At 42.7% G+C, this 18,326-nt stretch overlaps 1 protein-coding gene across 3 annotated transcripts; it reads right to left on the reverse strand.

The window, feature by feature from the left end:
• Positions 1–5,896: 5,896 nt before the first annotated feature.
• PPP1R3C (protein phosphatase 1 regulatory subunit 3C) lies at positions 5,897–10,163 on the reverse strand. Of its 3 annotated transcripts, none has more exons than XM_086752074.1 (2): positions 10,066–10,163; positions 5,897–8,453 (listed from the first exon to the last, which is right to left on the reverse strand). In XM_086752074.1, exons 1-2 carry the CDS (start codon positions 10,077–10,079, stop codon positions 7,508–7,510), a joined length of 960 nt encoding a protein of 319 aa, XP_086608200.1. In that variant the 5' UTR covers positions 10,080–10,163; the 3' UTR covers positions 5,897–7,507. The 3 variants fall into 3 exon arrangements, with proteins under 3 accessions (XP_086608200.1, XP_086608202.1, XP_086608201.1); XM_086752076.1 differs by lacking the exon at positions 10,066–10,163 and adding an exon at positions 9,859–9,951; XM_086752075.1 differs by lacking the exon at positions 10,066–10,163 and adding an exon at positions 9,194–9,231.
• Between the last annotated feature and the right edge of the window lie 8,163 nt (positions 10,164–18,326).

The following is an 18,326-nucleotide window of genomic DNA, read 5'->3' on the forward strand; positions in this document are numbered from 1 at the left end:
CAGTTGAGGACCCCCCAACAAAAGGAGGATGTGGACCTGTTGGAGCGAGTCCAGAGGAGGGCCACAAAGATGATCAGAGGGGTGGAGCACCTCTCCTATGAGCTCAGGCTGAGAGAGTTGGGGCTGTTCAGCCTGTAGAAGAGGAGGCTCTGGGAGACCTTACTGCCGCCTTCCGGTACTTAAGGGGGGGCTTATGAGAAAGCTGGGGTATTGACAAGGGCACATAGTGATAGGACAAGGAAGAGGTAATAGCTTTAAACTGGAAGAGTGTAGACTTATGTTAGATATAAGGAAGAAATTCTTTACTGTGAGGGTGGTGGAACACTAGAACAGGTTGCCCAGAGAAGGTGTTCAAGAAAGTGTTCAAGGCCAGGTTGGATGGGGCTTTGAGCGACCTGATCTAGTGGAAGGTGTCCTTGTCCTCGGCAGCGGGGTTGGAACTAGATATCTTTAAAGTCCCTTCCAACTCAATCCATGCTGACACAGGGGCTTGTGAAACACTCCTTTTCTTTTTCTCCAGCATGGTAAAGGTTTGATTTGGAGGGAAATTGATGTCATTCAGTTATTTAGCAAATAAGCACCATGTGTGCCATACAATTAGCATCTGCTGCTCCCATTTTCTCAGCTGCTGCTACTGCAGCACTCAGCACTAACCCACCACTCCCAGGCTGACATCAGGCCTGCAGAAGATTTACTTCAGCAATAACACCTATCCCTAAAGCATCCTTTTTACCTTCTGCTGGTGGGGGTGGTCCTTAGCTCTTGTTTGGAGGACCTGTGAGTGGTCCTAACTCTTCTCATCTCAATTGCTAGCATCTCCTTTCCACCAGAAGACTGTTCTTGTGTCCTGGGATTATATACTGTCCTGGTGTCCTTCCTGAATGAAGATGATGACAGACTTCTGAAAGTGATATTGTCCAGCAATTCAGACACTCACAGTCCTTCAGAAGATTATGCCAGGTAAGAAAAGGATGAGCTTATAGTCTGATAGAAAAAAAAAACAAAGCTCTATGGCTGCAGAGAATGGCTTGAAAGTTAACATTTCCTCACTTCCCAATGCAGAGCAAAGGGTAAATGCTTTTGCAGGTGCAGCTGCTGAGGAGATAGTTACTGACACAGAAACCATGTGCTGGTCCTGACTGTACAGCATTGAGGGCAAAAGGGAGGGTGGGACTCTTCCAAGGGAGCAATAAGGTGGAGCAGAAAATGTTAGGAGCTCTTCCATCGCTCACCTTTGCTAGATAGAGAGTTTGAAGAGTATCAATATTGGACATAGGATTGGCACCTGAACACAAAATCATCTTTAACTATACCCATCCAATTCTGCAGCTCCTGTGTGTTTCTGCCCTGTATCAGTGCATGGCCTGAGCTTTTTACGGGTAGAGGAGGGGAGAACAGTGACAGCTGTGGCTGTACTCCCAGTTTATGGATGGATCTGTTTTCCTTGGGTCAGTGTATTTGCTATGGTGCTCAGAGCCAAGTCAGAGAGGTCATATTCTTGACCTGACCTGATGGACCTGCAGGATGTAACAAGCTTTAAATTGAGGAATAGAACTGGGGTTTTTGCTTGTTTGTTTTGTCTGTTTATTTGGTATGTTGTGGTTTTGTGTTTGAGGGTTTGTTTTTTTTTTTGTAAATCTATATAAGTTCTATTGTAACTGTTGGGTTAAAGCAAGGCAGCTGGATGCTTTCAGAACTTATCTGTCTCCTACTTAGATGCTCAGTTAACTCCAGGCATGGAAAACTGGAGGGAGATTGGGAGTGGGAAGGCAGGAGACAAAAGCAAAGCCTTACAAAGAAAAGCTTTTTTAAAAAATTAAAAAACAAAAACAAAAAAAAAAAACAAAACAAAACAAAACACAAAAGCATACACACACTAAACCACCTCACCCTGAGCTTTCGCTGATTTCAGTTAATGATACTGCTGTGTGAAACTTTTTGTTTAGTTTTACTATTTCTGCAAGAGAGAGGAATTACTCTATTGGTCCCACTGCCACCTAGTCAAGTGTGTAGCAGCAGCCACTTTCACGTTATTCCTAAAGGCAACATGCAAGATGCTGCAAGCCCAAAAGCACATAAAATCCAGTGATGACCTGAGATATGAAAAGGTAGCCGAGGTAATTCCCCAATAACTCCTTTGAAGCAAATAATTTTTATTTTTATTTTATTCTTCCCCATTTATTTCTTTTATGGTATAGTAAACAGTAGACCAATTTCTTCTTTTGTAGACTTCTAATTGCTAGTAGACTATGTTTGCTTGCCTGTTCAATACTTAATTCTTTCCCCTGAATCAGTTCTTGTTGTTAACTTACTGTAACCACAGTCTTACTGACAGGCACTACTGTCAGACAGCCTAGTCTTAGCTGTTGAGCAGCATTATTTTTTCCCTTGTGCTCCAAGGAAGCTGAGGATGTAAAGCATGTAGACGACTGCTGTACTTTCAGTGCACTGCAATGCCTAGAGCATCTTACAAATTATCAGCAACTGAGCAAACCCACAGTGCTGTGTTCATGGTGTACCTTGCCAGAATTAACCCTGGTATTCTGTACCTTACTGTTTGAAAGATCTACTTACTGAGGTCAATACTGGGCCACTGACAGTGAGCACTGCAAAACCAAAAGTCAGTCTGCCTTTTCTGCACAAACTCTATCAAGCTTGCATGAATCTTGTCACTGAAGCAGAAAATACTGTTCTTCACATGGAAGAAATGAAAGGTGACCAACGTAATGATGAGTCCAGCAAGGAGATAAACAAAGGCTGGAGTGTTAGAAGCGGTTTGCAACATAGGAAGGTGAACGGGAAAAAGTCAAATGTTTTTAATTGAGGAAATGCCATCCTTAGAATAAATCATTTGGTGAAGTGCTTCACTGATTTGATCTGCCTGACTGTCACAAGCTTCACAGACAGTCTATCGAGCGCTACAGAAATGATGCACACATTCCTGAGGCCTTACTGTATCAGACAGATGGAGTCAGCTGGCCAAGGAAAGACAGGTACTGAGCTGTCTTATGTTTTCAGTTGTGAAGCTGAGGACCACACCACAAGGCTTTTACCAGAGCTAGCTGACAGTGATATTTCTGCCTTAAGGGAAATCCAAATGTCTAACGGGTTCCTTCCCAAACAAGGATGAAAAGCCAAAATATCTTTTTTTTTTTTTTGTGAAATGACATATTATGTGGCCTAGAGAAGGGATGTGGGGAGAGGAGGAAAAGTTGTTCTTTGCTCTCAAGCACTTTCAGGCTATTGCAAAAAGAAAGCAATAGTTTCCTCTTCTTATCTATGTAGAATAAAAGAAGTAATTAGAAGCTTAATTTTAATTAAGCTAAGACGTCAGGAGCTTGGTAAGAAGAGGTAACAATAAGTGGAAAGCTTGTGGAGCCCCTGTCACTGGAGGGCTACAAGAACAGGTGAAGGAGATGCAAGTCAGGAATGGCCGAAGTCCAGGTGATCCTTGAAATAGGAGGAGATGCCTCTCAAGTGAGGATTTAGCTCAGCCTTAGTTCTGCTTCAGCCTCACTGAAACATTTTGTTCTTGATTACATTTAATTTTAAAGCTCATAAGTGTCTGAGAGGGGTGGGAGTTGTTGCTTTATGTATATGTAAATACCATAATATTTACCACATTACCATTCATTTACTGGATTTACCATATAAATGTTGCTAATTTGTTTAGATATATATAATTAGAGGAAAAGACACTTGCTAATTTCCTGTGAAAACTCTAATTATGGTCTCAGGCAATATTCAGATGCTGATCTTCCAGGGTGACAGACCTTCGTTAATATGAAACACCAGCAAATTTCAATTTAATTTTGCATGGTAATACTAGGCCTAGCCTCACAAAACTGAGTACAGTTAGTAGGAACCCAACTTGAAACACTTCTAGTTTGAAGAATAAACTCTTCAAGTCTTGTGCCACCCTTCGGCTGTAACTGAAAGCCAGACACCCTAGAGCTACAGAGCTATAGGAGCGAATCCAGTCATCCACTCTGTCACTGTGGATGTGACAGAAATACAAATCTGTAGTGCAGCTGGAAAAATTACTTCCTAAGGGAATGAGATGATTCCATAGTTTTGCAAGCTTTGTTTCAAGGATTGTATTGGCTTTATACCTTCACCTTTCAAATGGGATGTATCTGAAAGAGCAGCATCTAAGATGCATGTTTGAATTCCCTGGGCTAAGACAGTTCAATATTTTTTTCTCAGTTTCTGATAAATACATTTGTAAGACTTCTCCCTCCACCCCAGTTAAAATACCTTAGTGTTACTAATACCTTCTTCTAGGAGCCTGTTACCTTTTTGATGGATGTGAGCTTTAGTGTTCAATACAAGCTAATTTAAGAGGAAGAAGTGAAACTGCATTGCTATGGTAGGGAGTGCAGAAAGGAGTCCTTTGCTGTCTTAACTGAGCTGGTTTTGGAGCTGCTGAGCAACACTGCAGCACCGCATTGCCTCTCTGCTGAGCAAAAAAGATCTTGTACGACAACTTTGCAAAGAAGCTGGCTTAAAGTCAATGGAACCTGTCTTCTGGTATTTTTAAGTGATTTGTGTCTCAGTGAAGAGGAGGACAAGTAAGCATTTTCTGTTGTGATGGCTGGTCACAAAACTTGGCTGAAGGACAAGAAATGCTACTTTTCCTCACGGTGGGAGGCTTCTGCTCTACCAAGCAGCCTTGCATCAGTTTTGCTGGAGCAAGCTCCCACATTCAGGAAGAGGAGCCTCCAAGCTACTTCAGTTACAAGTCTCTCCTCAGTTCATTTTCTTTCTAGAGCAGGAGTTGGTGTTGCAGTGTATATCACGGCCTAAGAGCTCCTGCGCAGGAAAACACTGAGTGACCTATTTAAAACCAGTGTTGTACTTACTAGTGTTTTAGATCGGTAGATGGTGCTGGGAAAAGGGGGGGCTTTGTGTCCAGTGCAAGCTTTACAAGTGGAAGTTCTAAATTAATTCCCCAGGTCTGAAACATGCTGCGAGCACCGTATTGTCTTTTGGCTTCTTGTAATTGCTTTCCTAACTAAAACTAGATTTCTTGCTGGGAAGCCTCTGACTTTGTGTGCAACAGATTGAACTAAACTGGATCTTGACACGGAGTTTTCTTACTGTGTTAAGAAATCCTATACAGAGTATCTGGTGTGCGATTGTTGCTGGCTTTCCTCTTCTGTTGCTGTGCTGGTCTAAACTGACACCCAGGAGAAGCAGGGGTGTACCCAACCCCTCTGCCATACTGGGGACGAGAGCCCTTGGGGCCTACCATGCCATTTTCTCCATCCTAAGTAACTGCAAGGGTAGGTCCATGCTGCAGTGTCAAAAGTGAATGGCTGGCTCAAAGACAGACACTATTTTGCAAGGAGTTGTTTGGTACCAGTGGCAGTTCAGCTGGGTTCCTGGCTATAAGAGGAGAAAACCCAAACACCCGTATAGCTGCAGGAGGCAGGATAATGAGAGAAGTACCAGGTGAAAGTGAGCCAGAAGACATTAAGTGCTGCTGTGTAGACACACCCACACAAGCACCACATATGCTACAGTGCGGCAGCTTAAGTCTGGCCATTGGATTAAGACAGACTCCTGCCAGACAGACTCACCCACAGTACAGCAAGATCCCTGGCAGAATCTGTCAAACCAAAATACTCCAGTTAAATTTGCTGAGATACAGAGTTCTTCTTTTTAAGTGACACAGCTCATAAGGCAAATACTTTTGAGGATCTCTCATTTAGTAAAGAGCTTGGGTTTCATCTTCAGGGTAATGCCAGCTGCTGACCTGATATATCACACCATAGCCAGCTTTAGCAACATCCCATGGCACAGAACAAACTGGTTGTACCTTATATCACAACTGAAGTTGTTTAAGAAAGTTAAGAAAATAGAGAGATTAAGCTCACACAGTAAGAACCACCTGTATCAAAATACAATTTATTCTTAAAATGGCTAGTTTACACATAACAACAAGGGTTAGGTAGGGAAAAAGTGCAATTAGTGGAGGAGGCTTATTACACCTTCGTATTTATCATCTCACTGCATTACAAGTAGCTTCAGACTCAGGATATTATAGTTCTTAGCAATGAGCAAAAATGTGATTTATATTTTGACGTTAACAGCATTTCTGCACAGCTAAATGGTGTGCCAGTATTTACACCTGCTGATTATGTACTGGACAATTTCTCACGTAAGTCTTGCATGAAACACAGATCACCTTTACAGTCTGACAGCTCAGAAAACTAAATTACAAGTATACAGATAAAAAAATATACATTAGTTTACTGAAGTTTGAAAAAAAAAATTCTTCAAAAAATGAGGTACAATAAAACAGAGCAGTTTTCTATTTATGTGCAAGCCTATATTCAGTCTAGAAAAAACTAGTAGCAACCCTGCTCTTTTAAAGAAATTAGCTTTCACAAAGTGCAGCTAATTCACTGTCTTCAATATGAAGGACCTTGCCTATGTTACACACTCGTGAAAAGTCATCGCTAACTTTGCAACAGGGAGCAGGATACTTGACCATCAGATGCTTAAGATTAGATCAGGTGATGAGTCAAATAATCTAATACTGCTACAGACTAGGAAGTTTACAAATCACTTGGTCTGTTTTGTCACCTAACCCTTTTTTTGGCGTGTAGGATAGTTTTCCTTTTGTTTTTTAAAAGGCACATTTTTCTTTTAACATTAGAAGGTAACCATCTGCCTGCTCAGTGAGTAGGATGATGAAGTCAATGTTGCAAGACATTTATTACTCACAAAGCCAATAAGGACAGAGACATCTTCCCAAAGCAGCGGTCACTTCTACCACTCACTTTGCATCGTTTTCTGTATTCTCCTTTTTATCCCACAGAACTTTCTCTGGGATTTAGAAGACTAGCTTTGGAAAGAAGAAATGAGAACACTGTATGTCTCCAAGTTATACAGTACTACCTCTTCCCCTTCTCCCACTTTCCCACCATCCTCTCCAAGTTTCTTAACCTGTATGGAGGCCACAAGTCCTAGCTATGCATTCCTACCTGCCTCTGCTACAAGCAAACAGAGGGTCATAGCAAGCCTCCATCCTGACAGCATCACCTCATCTCTACTGGACTCCTAACAGGTGCAAATTGAATTGTGATGTAACGTTCATGTAACGTCCCTGTCCACGCACACATACTCTCACACATGCGGTTACTACAGCTTGCGAAGATACCATTGCCTTCCATGCTCCCTCACAAGAGTCTCTCACCTAGTGACTCAGGAGAGTCTACAGCAGAAAGCAAGCAGCATACACTTAAGATATGGGCATGCTATTTCTATAGTACATGGCATATGCATGGGTTTTTTCTTTCCTTCCAAGGATAATTTTTGACTAAGAACTTCAGTAGCATAATGTGGTTTAACAAGTTTAACAAGTCTCGCAGACTAGTGAATTTGGATTTGTTCAGACAGCTGACAAAACCTTCCAGGCAGTTTCGTCATGTAGTATGTGAACCAGAAAACTAACACTGTTCTGTTGTCAAATGGCAGAATGCTTCCTCACTAGTACTGATCACCAATATGGTGATGAATTTTCTATCTGACCTAAGCTCTGCCACTGGGGAAAGAGACCACTGGACAGTCTTGGACTGCCTAGCTGATCATGTTCTCTCTCTTGTCCTCTCCTTGGAGTCTGAAGATCTACACAGTCTTTCTTGGCAGATGGTATCTGAACACCATCAGGCTTCCACTCTGCGTGGACAATCTTGTAATTCTGACCCTCGTTATTGTCCCAGAAGGTATGTTCTCCACTTTGGTAAGAAATGCAAAACTCTATCTTCTCTTCAGAGGAAATGGCAGGAGGCAAGTCAATGGTAAATGAGAAGGTATCATTTTCAGAATCGCTGTAAACATTGTTCATGTATACACACTCAGCATCCGTGTAGGTCTTCCACGTATCAAAGGTAATTCGAACTTGAACCTTTTTTTCGAAGCTCACATTTTTCACTTTCACAGTGCCTGACAACACCTTCTCTTGCAGGGTGCAGTTCTCCAGGCAGACCAAGTTCTTCTGCAGGCGGTTCCTGAAGTCCAGGTAGTCCGCTGAGGGCCGAGGGAAACCCAGAATCAAGTTTTTCTCCTCATGTAGCTTTAAGCCAGATGTTATATTTTCAAGGCCTAAGAGGTCAAACTGAAGATCCCACCCAGGGTGCTCCTGGAACTCAGAGAAGGTGTGTATGGCCGTCAGGGACAGCCCCTTCGAGTCCGCAAACACAACTCGCTTCTTGGCTCTGGCTGTCGAGTGATTCCAGTCACTCTTCCGAGCCTCAGAGTCACTTTTCACATGAAGACAGGGTCTGAGAGGCTTGAATCTGTTCACAAAGTTGTTTCTTTGACAGCCCTCAAGGGGGCTGAGAAAACTCTTCAGCGGTGGAGAATGGGCTAAGCAAATTGTCATGGCCATGTCCACAGGCATGATGGAGCTTGGCAAGGGTCTCGGGTCCAAGATCTGTATCATTCTGAAAGCAGCAAAAAGACAGGACGTTATTATTCGTTACATCGGGTAAGAAGCTTCTTAAGAATGCATATTTGCTTCATCCACTGTCTTAATTATTCATGACCTCATCTTCGCATGGCTTTAAATAATGCAGCCTACATTAAAATTGACAGTTCAAGCTAAGGAACTAGGGTGAGACTGTTCAGTCATTCCTTGCTATTTCTGAACTCTTTCAATTCAAATGTAGTCTCATTTGCTTTTTCTGAACCTCTGAAAAATATATTTTAGTGACAGCTAATTAAATACATTTCCTTGAAAATACAGAAAAGAACATTCTCGTAACCAGTAAAACAGATCCAGTTACAGTGGAAGTGCTCATCCACTTCAGCCTCCGGTTTAGAGACTCTCAGCCAGATCTTAAAATTCCAGCAGGCTGGATCAGCTGCTTCATCTCTGAGCAGAGATAGTGCTATATTAAGCAAGTCACCCATGCCAACACAGCATCAAGTGGGATGCTCTGTACCTTGATGCAGAACCATCACGCTGTGGCTCTCAACAACCGTAAGTACATTTGTTAGGCACTCTGATTTTGGTTAATTCAGATGAATAAAAATCCTAAAGCACCTTTGGAAATATTTTCTATGAGCTATTAAACCAGATCTAGGTAACAGAGCTCTTTTGCACTGTTAATGTTGACTGCTGAGCGATAGGATGAAAAAAAAAAAAAAAAAGATGGAGGAGGGACACACTTTATTTTTTCACCTTGTGCTTTAAGAACTGGTTTTAAAACATCTTTTCATAATCCCCAAAGTCCATGCCAAAAGCCTACTGCAAATATTCAATACGAATGCTATAGCTTTATAAAGATTTATTCATAATGCTCCTTCTCAGATGATGAAAATTGCAATTAACTATGCAAGAACATGGCCTGTTCAAAGCCAGTGAGCTTGAATATTTGTAAAAGGAGGCTTCGACTGCAGCACATCCCTTCTGAGAAGGATACAGTCCTTGCTGGAAATGCAGATTTTTGTTGAGTCATGGGAAGGCACAGTATTTGCTTTGTCACTTAAATAAATGGTTTTCTCCTTCCCAGGGTTCTCATTGGTATTCCAGAGCCCTGCCAAAAAAAAAAGCAGAATCTCTGCTGGCATCTTAATTCTTCTTCTTGCTTTTTTTATTGTGACAGTATTTGCCATAACAAGTAGGACAAGGAGAGTACCAGCATCAAATCAATCAAGTTTTGCTTTGCTTAAATAGGAAAAGAACTAAGGCTTCAAAAATACTCTCTCTGCAACCTTCGTGACCAGCTCCTGGGGCAACTCCTCCTAAGCTTTGGCAGTATCAAAAAAAAAAAAAAAAAAAAAAAAAAAAGGAGGGGGAAGAAAAGAACCCAAACAACAGAAACCAACGAAGCCCGTCAGCATAACCTGAAAAATAAGAGGCAAAACTGAGGTGCCAGCAGGAGCTGCGGCGGGTGCAGCAGTGTGCACAGGCACTACCCAGGCATAAGCGCGCGTCCGCAGGAGCTGTAACAGCGGAGGAGGGACGGGGAGCAGGGCATGTTTTCAGGCTTTATTCCCCCCAAAGGCTGAAGCCCGGTGGCTGCTGTTTCGGCAGGCGCGGGCAGCGCTTACCTGCTGCAGTGCATGGGCCAGTGCCCGTCGGCTGCGCTCCGCTCCGCGCCTCCCCGTGCGGCCGCCGCCGCCGCCTTTATGGGGCCCTTCCCGCGGCGGGCGGCCAAGGGGCGGCACCGGGCCCGGCCCCGGCCCCGCGGGGGTGCGGCCCGGGGGGGCTGTGCGTGCCGGCGGCGGGGCGGCTGCCGGCGCTTCACGTGTCCCGGCCGTGCGGCGGCTGGCGCGGCTGCGGAGCGCCGAGTGCCACGTGCCGCCCGCCGCGCGGAGACACCCGCCGTTTCCTTTCCCTCCCCCCCCCCCCCCCCCTCCTTCTTTCTCTTTTTCCTTTTTTTTTCCTTCTCTCTTTCCCTTCTCCCTCCTTCTCCGTCCTTTTCTCCACCCCCCACCCACTGCCCTCTTTTTACTCCCTTTTTTCTCCTTTATTTTTCCCCCTCCCTTCTTTTTCCCTCCCCTAAGGCTTACTGCCCTACTGTATTGCCTACTTATGGCCAAGGACATTTGCTCTTGGTATTTTCTGCGTTCTCCTGTCTTCCTGCGAGTGTTTCGAAGGGGTAGCCGAGCAGACCCCTCCCTGGCAGGAATCAGTCTGCCTGACCTGGGCAGGAGAGGAGCAGGGAGCCACAGCACTGCAGGGGCTTGCTCCCAAACTGCGCCCTTCCCTCTTGTTCTCACTCAGAAAGGCGAGAGATGAGGACTTAACAGAGCAGCTGGAAGGCGGGCAGGAGTTTCAAAGCAGGCTTGCTCAAACACCTGCCTTTTCAAGCAACGGGAAAGCAAACAGGGGTTTGCTACATGGGATTTCCATGTGCTGTGGATATTGTTTCACATGTCAAAGTAGGGCCGCTTCGCGTCACTGCTAAAGGATGTTACCTAGTGGAACAAAAGTAATACCCAGTTGAAATTATAGACTGTCAGCTTAATTGAAAAGGAGCTGGAGCCTTACATTGTAACATAATGTTGCCAGGGCCAGAAATCTGTCATCCTGGAATATAACAGTCCTTGTCCTCAGTGAAAAAGTACTTTTGGACATTGAATCTGAATGGTGCTGATGGCTGTTCACCTCCCACACATGGTGATCTGTACACTGTCTGAGGATGTGACAGCCCCTGCTGTAGTTCCCACATTGTATCTATTACCTGCTTCTAGAGCAAAGGGACAAAAAATTGGTAGAATGCGGCCTCCGCAATGTTAGCCATAGCAATGCTGTCTTACTGCTTGTGTCCTGCCTCTCAGAAGGCCCCGCACGCACAATCTGCAAGGCTGACAAGCCCTTGCAGATGCAGAGGGGTGGACAGCCCACCGGTGGCGGTGTGCTGTCTTCTGCAGGCTGCAAGCCACCCATAGAAGGTCTGTCCCCAAGTTACAGCTCTTCAACGACCATGCCCTGGTTGCTAACTGGCTCTGTGGGCCTTCACTGTCACCTTCTTGCTGGCTCATCTGCTCTTTCCCAAGGGCAATAGCTGACTTGCAGTCACCCTATAAGATGTGATACGGAGTCTGTGAATAGTAATTTTCTGAGTTCATAGTTTTTACCAGTAGATGAGACCATATACAAATGAACAGCAGAAAGTCCTGTGCTCCACATGAAGCATGGGGGGCTTGATGAACAGTGATGAACAGATGATAAGTGATTTTTCTGGCTCATGCAAATTATTTTTATGTTCTTAGTTTGTGAGTAAAAAAAAAAAAGAAAAGCTCCACTGTTATGTGTGAGAGTTTATTAGGAGATAATGTGTGAGCATGGCAGGTGGTGACAAGAACACCTCCATTTTGGATTCAAGCTACGTAGAAGCAGAGAGGAAAAAAAACAGTCATAAGAGGGCTGGAGAGGGAAGACTTCTGCTGACTGACACACGGCACACAGATCAGAACACTGTCTCTGTACCTATATTTCAAGGCACAGTAAGAGTTCAGTTTCTTAGCTCGGACCCTTGATGACTGAAGTTCGTGCCTTTCATGCTAGCACGTGACACTAAGTGTCACACAGATGAAGCCTAAAGCACTAACTGGCAATGCAGACAAGGTTTTGGAAAGTACTTCTCTGTTCTCTGGCACCAGTTATTCAGGACAACCTGTCTCGGTCCTCTGCTTCTCCAGTCACGCCCCGCCACTCGCATCCTTTTCCTCTCCTTTTCCCTCTCCATCTTCCTTATCTCTTGGCAACTACCAGCTCCCTCCCAAAGGTAGATGATACCTTCTCATTGATTGCCATGGGAAAGTGCTAGCAAACAGTACCTGTGCTCTGGAAGCCTTGCAAGTTGCAAAGGGTTATTTCTCTTTAGGAAGAGCTACAGATACTACTAGCCCCAGCCGCCTGCCTGGCAGCAGTAAGCAGGGCCCAACATCTCCCATGGGCATGTGGGAGGACTGGGCACATGGCTGGCACTTACTAAATCTCCTCTATTTTGCCATTGCTAAAAAGAGTTCATAACTCTGGAGAAGTTTTATGAGCCTGTGCTACTTGATCTTCTGTCCATGCAGCTTCCCTGGCAGCACCGCTTAGCTGGGCTGCTGCGTTATCAGGGAGCATGTGCAGCAGCTGGGGCTGATATATCGCACTACCTACGTGCCGGGGTTAAATAAGGCCTGGGAGATTATTTTGTTGCATGTTTGAAGCCTGCACGAAAGGAGTCACCTCAAGGCTTTGCTACACATACTTCTGCTACTGTGTAGTAGCTCGTTGCACTGTTTGCCATTATAAAACATTTTGTTCCTGTTGTGTTAAAACATTTGTTTTGCCCAACTTAGAAAACACCATGAGAGATTATTTAAGGTGATATGCTTTGCAAAAAAAAAGTAGTGAGATACAGAGCCTTTCACAGGCAAATCATTGCTCAAGTCAGTAAATATGGACTGGATACAGCAACTTCATGCCTACTTGGTAACCTGGAGCACGTTCACAACCGCGGACTGGTGTCCCAGTTTCCTGCTGCCAATACAAGCAAAGAGTGTTGTGCAGAGCCAGGGTAGCTCTTTCTTCATCTGAGGAGATGTCTCTGCATCGAGGCAAACCGATGGGGTTATCTAAGGTGGCACACCAGTTTGCACTGTCAATGATGGTTCCCTAGCTGCGCTTTTTTTAGAGGAGTCAGGTTTCCAGCTATTTTGGTTCAGCAGTTCTCCTGTCATTGGCAGCTTAAAAATGTAGATCTGTCTTACCTTTCAAATATGGCTGCTAAAATGGGAGCACTAGAGGAAAAAAAATCATTGTCTTCCTGTGCATTTGACAGCACTTTGTGGCATATCAGCTTTCCTACCATTTGTAGGTGCACATAGAAGCAATGGCAGAAATATATATATATATATACAGGAAGAGGCAAGGCTGATTATAAAATCAAGCTGCATCACAGGTGGTTGTACTTCCAACTGCTTCTGTAACAAGTAAACCCAAATTGACCACCTAGACTAGTTTTTCCAAAAGCATTGCACTTTAACTGTAAGAAGATAATTGCAACAAGTTAGCTACAGTAAATATAGTTTTAGTATAGTCACCATAGTTTTGGTAAACTGTAAACGTGTGGTTTCAAAAACAGTTTGCGGCCTAGATGATCTGGAGTCAAGGTAAGGCATGGGCTCACTTTGCAAGGAGCTCACTGAGGTTGCTCTGTGACAAGCAGGCAGTTGGGTTCACACCGTTCTGTTCAAAGACAAATACATCATATTAGCTCCACAATGCATGCTTTTATACACGGACAGCCCTCCAGGTCTTGCTGTTCTTCACCTGTCTGAACTAACCAAGGCTTTTCAATCAGCAGCTCTGAGAGCAGATAATGAGTGTGCCTTTCTGTCAGCTCTCGGGCAGCAACGGGTTGCTTTGTCATTTTTTTGTTGGCTCTGGTCGTTTTATGGCAGGGTAGAATAAAAAAGTTGTGTTTTTTTTTTTCAGTTTGTGTTCTGAAATTGAGTAATTAAACAAGGTTTTTGTAGTTTACTCTGACTTTATTACTTTCAGGTTGCTGTGCTTCTCTGCTGTCCTCCTCCACAGCTCCAGGAGGGAAGAAAGGAGACAAGTTGCAGTTTAGGATATAGAAAGACTTGAACAGCCTTTGGCATTTAATTGAAGCAAAGATAAGTAAGCATTTCCTCAGGGCAAAGTTAAGTCATAATCACATTTATAGGAAACAATGTCCAGAGAGAAAAAAATATAAATCTCCGTTTCACTTGCATAGTCATGCATCCCTTGGAAAATTGTTGCTGTTGGCAGGGTGGGAGAGCAATGCCAGCTCAATGCAATTTAACCAGGAAGGTTTTTCTTTGATTTTGGGCTTCAGACTAAAATCAATGGCTAGGCCAAACGCAAAACACTGGGGTTACCAGAAAACATCCACCTTTGTTTGGCTGGCACATATTTGGTCCTGCAGCATCACTCAAACACCTGGGAATGAAGCAGAGCTTTAATGAAGAGTGTCTGATAGGAGACAGATGTGGCCCATTAGGTCAGGGGATAGTGCTGTCAAACAGCCTTTTCTCTTCTGTTTTTTTTTTTTTTTCTTGAATTGAGCTCTTCTGTTCAATATTCACTCTCTGCTATTAAGACTAATAATTTTAAATGTCTGTTATCTATGAAGTTGGGCAGCAGGTTTCTATGAATGTGACCATGATGCAAATAGTAATTATTCAGGTACATAGCAGGGCTAGTGAAGTACAAACTGAGTTGAGCCTGTGCACTTTTTAAAATTTAAAATCAGTGATTTATCTGATGAAATACAGTGAGCAGAAGTCTTATTTAGTCTTAATAGAAGGTTATTTTCTTTACTTGCTTCTCAGAGCCCTCTGGTGAACTTTGAAAATTCCTAACGGTTTACGAATATATACCAACAAAACTTGTCCTGTGAAACTCCATTGTTGTTTTTGAGATTTCTTCAGCACTGGTGCAGTCTATATGAGGAATAAATAAGTAAGTTTTTGATCTTTTTAGATTTTTTTATTACTCCATTTCTCATGATTCAAAGCGACCTAACATGCTCCAGCCTTTGGTATCCTCTCATTAGTAACTTGTAACCACTTGTTAAGAGATAAATCACAGAAAGTTTGGGGAAAAAAAAAGTATTGCAGTGCCCACAAAACTCCTCACTATCATTATGATACTGCTGTGCTTTAGGAGATTGAGAGCATTTTTTGTTGGTATCATTCAGGATTAAACTACTACTAAACCATGTTTGTTTGGGATATGCTGCTTTTGAAGTAAACTTTTAAGTTGGAATGAAAGAAGGTAAAAAATACAATGAAACATTTCAAAAAGACAAAATGACGTGAAGTTGGAGATGGGAACAGTAGGTTTTCAGAAATGTTGAACTTTTCCAGATATTTCATGATTAGACAATGTTTGAAAACTCAGACTTTGACAGGACAGTAAATCAGTTTCCTACCCAGTTACAGCTTGCTTGCAGAAATCAGGCCTTTTCGCAGATCTGCCCAGCAGAACACACCCATCCCCTGGGAAAAGGGCAAGCAGCATGCAGCCAAACTCACCAAGAAATGATGCAAAGACGGACAGGGTTTATGCTCTCTTACAGCAGCTGTAAGGATAATCAGTCTCACCAGGATACGATGTAGGCAAAACTCTTTAAGCACTGGCAGGGGGTCTAGGTCTGGTTCTTTTTAAATCAATAGCAAAACTCCAGGCCAGTACCGCCTCTCAGAACTTTGTAAGGTTAAATTCAAAGGCATTTAAATTTAAGGCATTTAAATTCCTAGAAACTGAAAGCTTTGGACTGAATTAGAAGGTAGAAATTGATTTAAAATGTCTAATCTTATTAAGACTGATTAATGACAGATTAGTCAATGGTAGATGACTCATCACTTTGGAAATGCATAGTGCAAGAGAAGTGCATTGCTTTCTGAAAAAAAACTGACATAGAAAAAGCAAGAAAATGTATCTCAGACTGCTCAAATGTTTTGTGTAATGTGATTATATTGAAGTCAGCATACTTCAAGTAAGATTCCCTTAAACAGCTTTTATGCAAAACACAGCCTTTAAAAAACAAAAAGTATAATTGCATTAGTTGTATGTAGTAAGCAACAGATGAAATAAAGACAATGTCATGTTATGTATAAATGGCTGCTACTTAGAGTAAAAAGGGAAACAAAAACTGAAAGAAGGAAGAACATTAATGTAACTATTCACTCTTGGAATAATCTGAACTTCCAATAAAGGATTCACGAGTGCAGAAAACAAAACACATACATATATTTTATACATTAGTATAAATCTGGCTTATGAATACAGACTGGTTTTTGAGAATGCAAAGGCCCTCCTAGATGTTTGAAAGAAATGTAGTATTTCACGGGGGGTTTTGAAACTACATTTCTTTTCTCATTTTTTTGTCTTTTTTTTTTTTTTACCACACCCGAGAAGGTTGAACCTTGAGATTCTGTGGCCAAATATTTCACAAATGTGAATCATGTCACTGTGTGTAGATAATCAGTGTTTATTCTCTGTTCTTTCTCCTAGGCCCAGGTGGAGGAATTACCTCTGCTGATCAGTCGACTTTTCCAAAGAAAACAGTAAGTGAAATGCTGCTTTGTGCAATTAGATTTTTGTGTAATTCTGTGTGACCCAGCAAGTGTTGGTTGAGTAGACACTTCTGTCAGTTATTTGGGAAATATTCTCATTCTTTGCAATCTTTTAAGCAAAAAATGTAATTTCTTTACCTATCTGTGAACGATTCCTTCCAGCCTTGCAGAAGCCACATATTTTTTCAATATGATTACCATTCCCATAAGACTTATACTGAATGAAAACCTTCATCCTGAATGAGCATTGCTATATCTGACAGCAGTCCAGCTAATATCCGCAATATGTTCACCCAGAGTGTTCAGAAGCCTTGGAAGGGTTTGAATAATGTTCCTTTTCTTGTTCCGCCATCCAACAGATGTCTATTCCTATATTTTAGGTTCTCTTACGAGGTTCTTTTTGTCTTGTGTATCACAAGGGAAGAACAGGGCTTGGAAATCAGTACAGTGAAATTCTGTGTCAAGTTTTTCTTGGATTTGCTATGTAGGGGGAAAAAAGCTCCCCCATGGCATAGGTCTAAGGGATGAACGAACCTTTTCTCTTTCAGATTTAGTCTTTTTAATCACTTCAGCTGTAAAATTGAAGTTTCCTGGGATCTGAACACATTATCCTTTTTGGATGCACAACATTTTATATATATATATGTACATTTCTTCAGTTTCACAAGGGTCAAATTTAATGCAGAGATTAACTTCATTTTTAGATTTGCTGGAAAGAATGAAGCTTTTAAATCCAAGTGCTGTAACAGTATCAGTCTTGTTTGATTTTGCAGTGGGAGGGGAAGTAGTTAGGGCCTCTGAGTGTAGAAAGATCTGTGGGCTACATAACGTATTTCCAATAAATTTGTTTCCTTGGGCTATTCTTGGATGCTGCTTCCCATAACACAGAGAGTTTACTGTCAAAATGTGCTTGCTCCATATATGCAATAACTCTTACAGTAAGTTTTGCAGTCTTTAAAATGGATTTAATCAGTGAGAAAAATCTTGCATGCTTCTCTGGCGAATCTACAGTCATGGAATAATGGGGGTTGCAAGGGACCTTTTGAAGTCACCTAATCCAGTCTCCTCCTCAAAACAGGACTAGTTCCAAAGTTAGATTTGGCTGCTCAGGTTGCTTGTTCAGCTGAGCTTTTAATACCTCCAAGGACAGAGAATCTACAGCTTCTATAGGCACCCTGTGCAAATGCTTAACCACTCTTGTAATTTTTTCCATTTATCTATCTGTAATTCCTTTGCTGTAACACGTGACCGCTGCCTCTTTTCCCCTTGCTGTACATCTCAGGGGAAAGTCTGGCTCCATCTTCTCTCTACTCCCTCTTTCAGTAACAGGAGGCTGCACTCTGACCCACTGTTACTTAGCCTTTTCTTCTGCAAGCTAAGCAAACTCAGCTCCCTCAACCTCACCTTGTGCAGCACTTTCCAGTCTCCTAGACGTCTTGGTGGCCCTCCACTGCATTCACCCCAGTTAGTTCCATGAGGCTGTCTTATTGAGGGACCCAAAACTGGACACAGTTCTCCAGATGCAACCTCACAAGTGCCCCATGGACAGGAATAATCACTTCCCTTGGCCTTATTTCAGGTTTTTAAACAAAATCCATGTTGTTCTCTCAGAACACAAGCACAACTTCTTTGCTTGCTGTGGCAAAGCATCTGTACAGGTTGGTACGTAGAAATTTGTGCAATTTCTTCAAGGATGTTTGGCTTGTTTAGGAAACAACAGTTATCTGTATTTTGGCATACAATAA

The sequence above is a fragment of the Chlamydotis macqueenii genome, chromosome 7 (genome assembly GCF_036417535.1).
Source record: "Chlamydotis macqueenii isolate bChlMac1 chromosome 7, bChlMac1.mat, whole genome shotgun sequence".
Taxonomy (NCBI): domain Eukaryota; kingdom Metazoa; phylum Chordata; class Aves; order Otidiformes; family Otididae; genus Chlamydotis; species Chlamydotis macqueenii.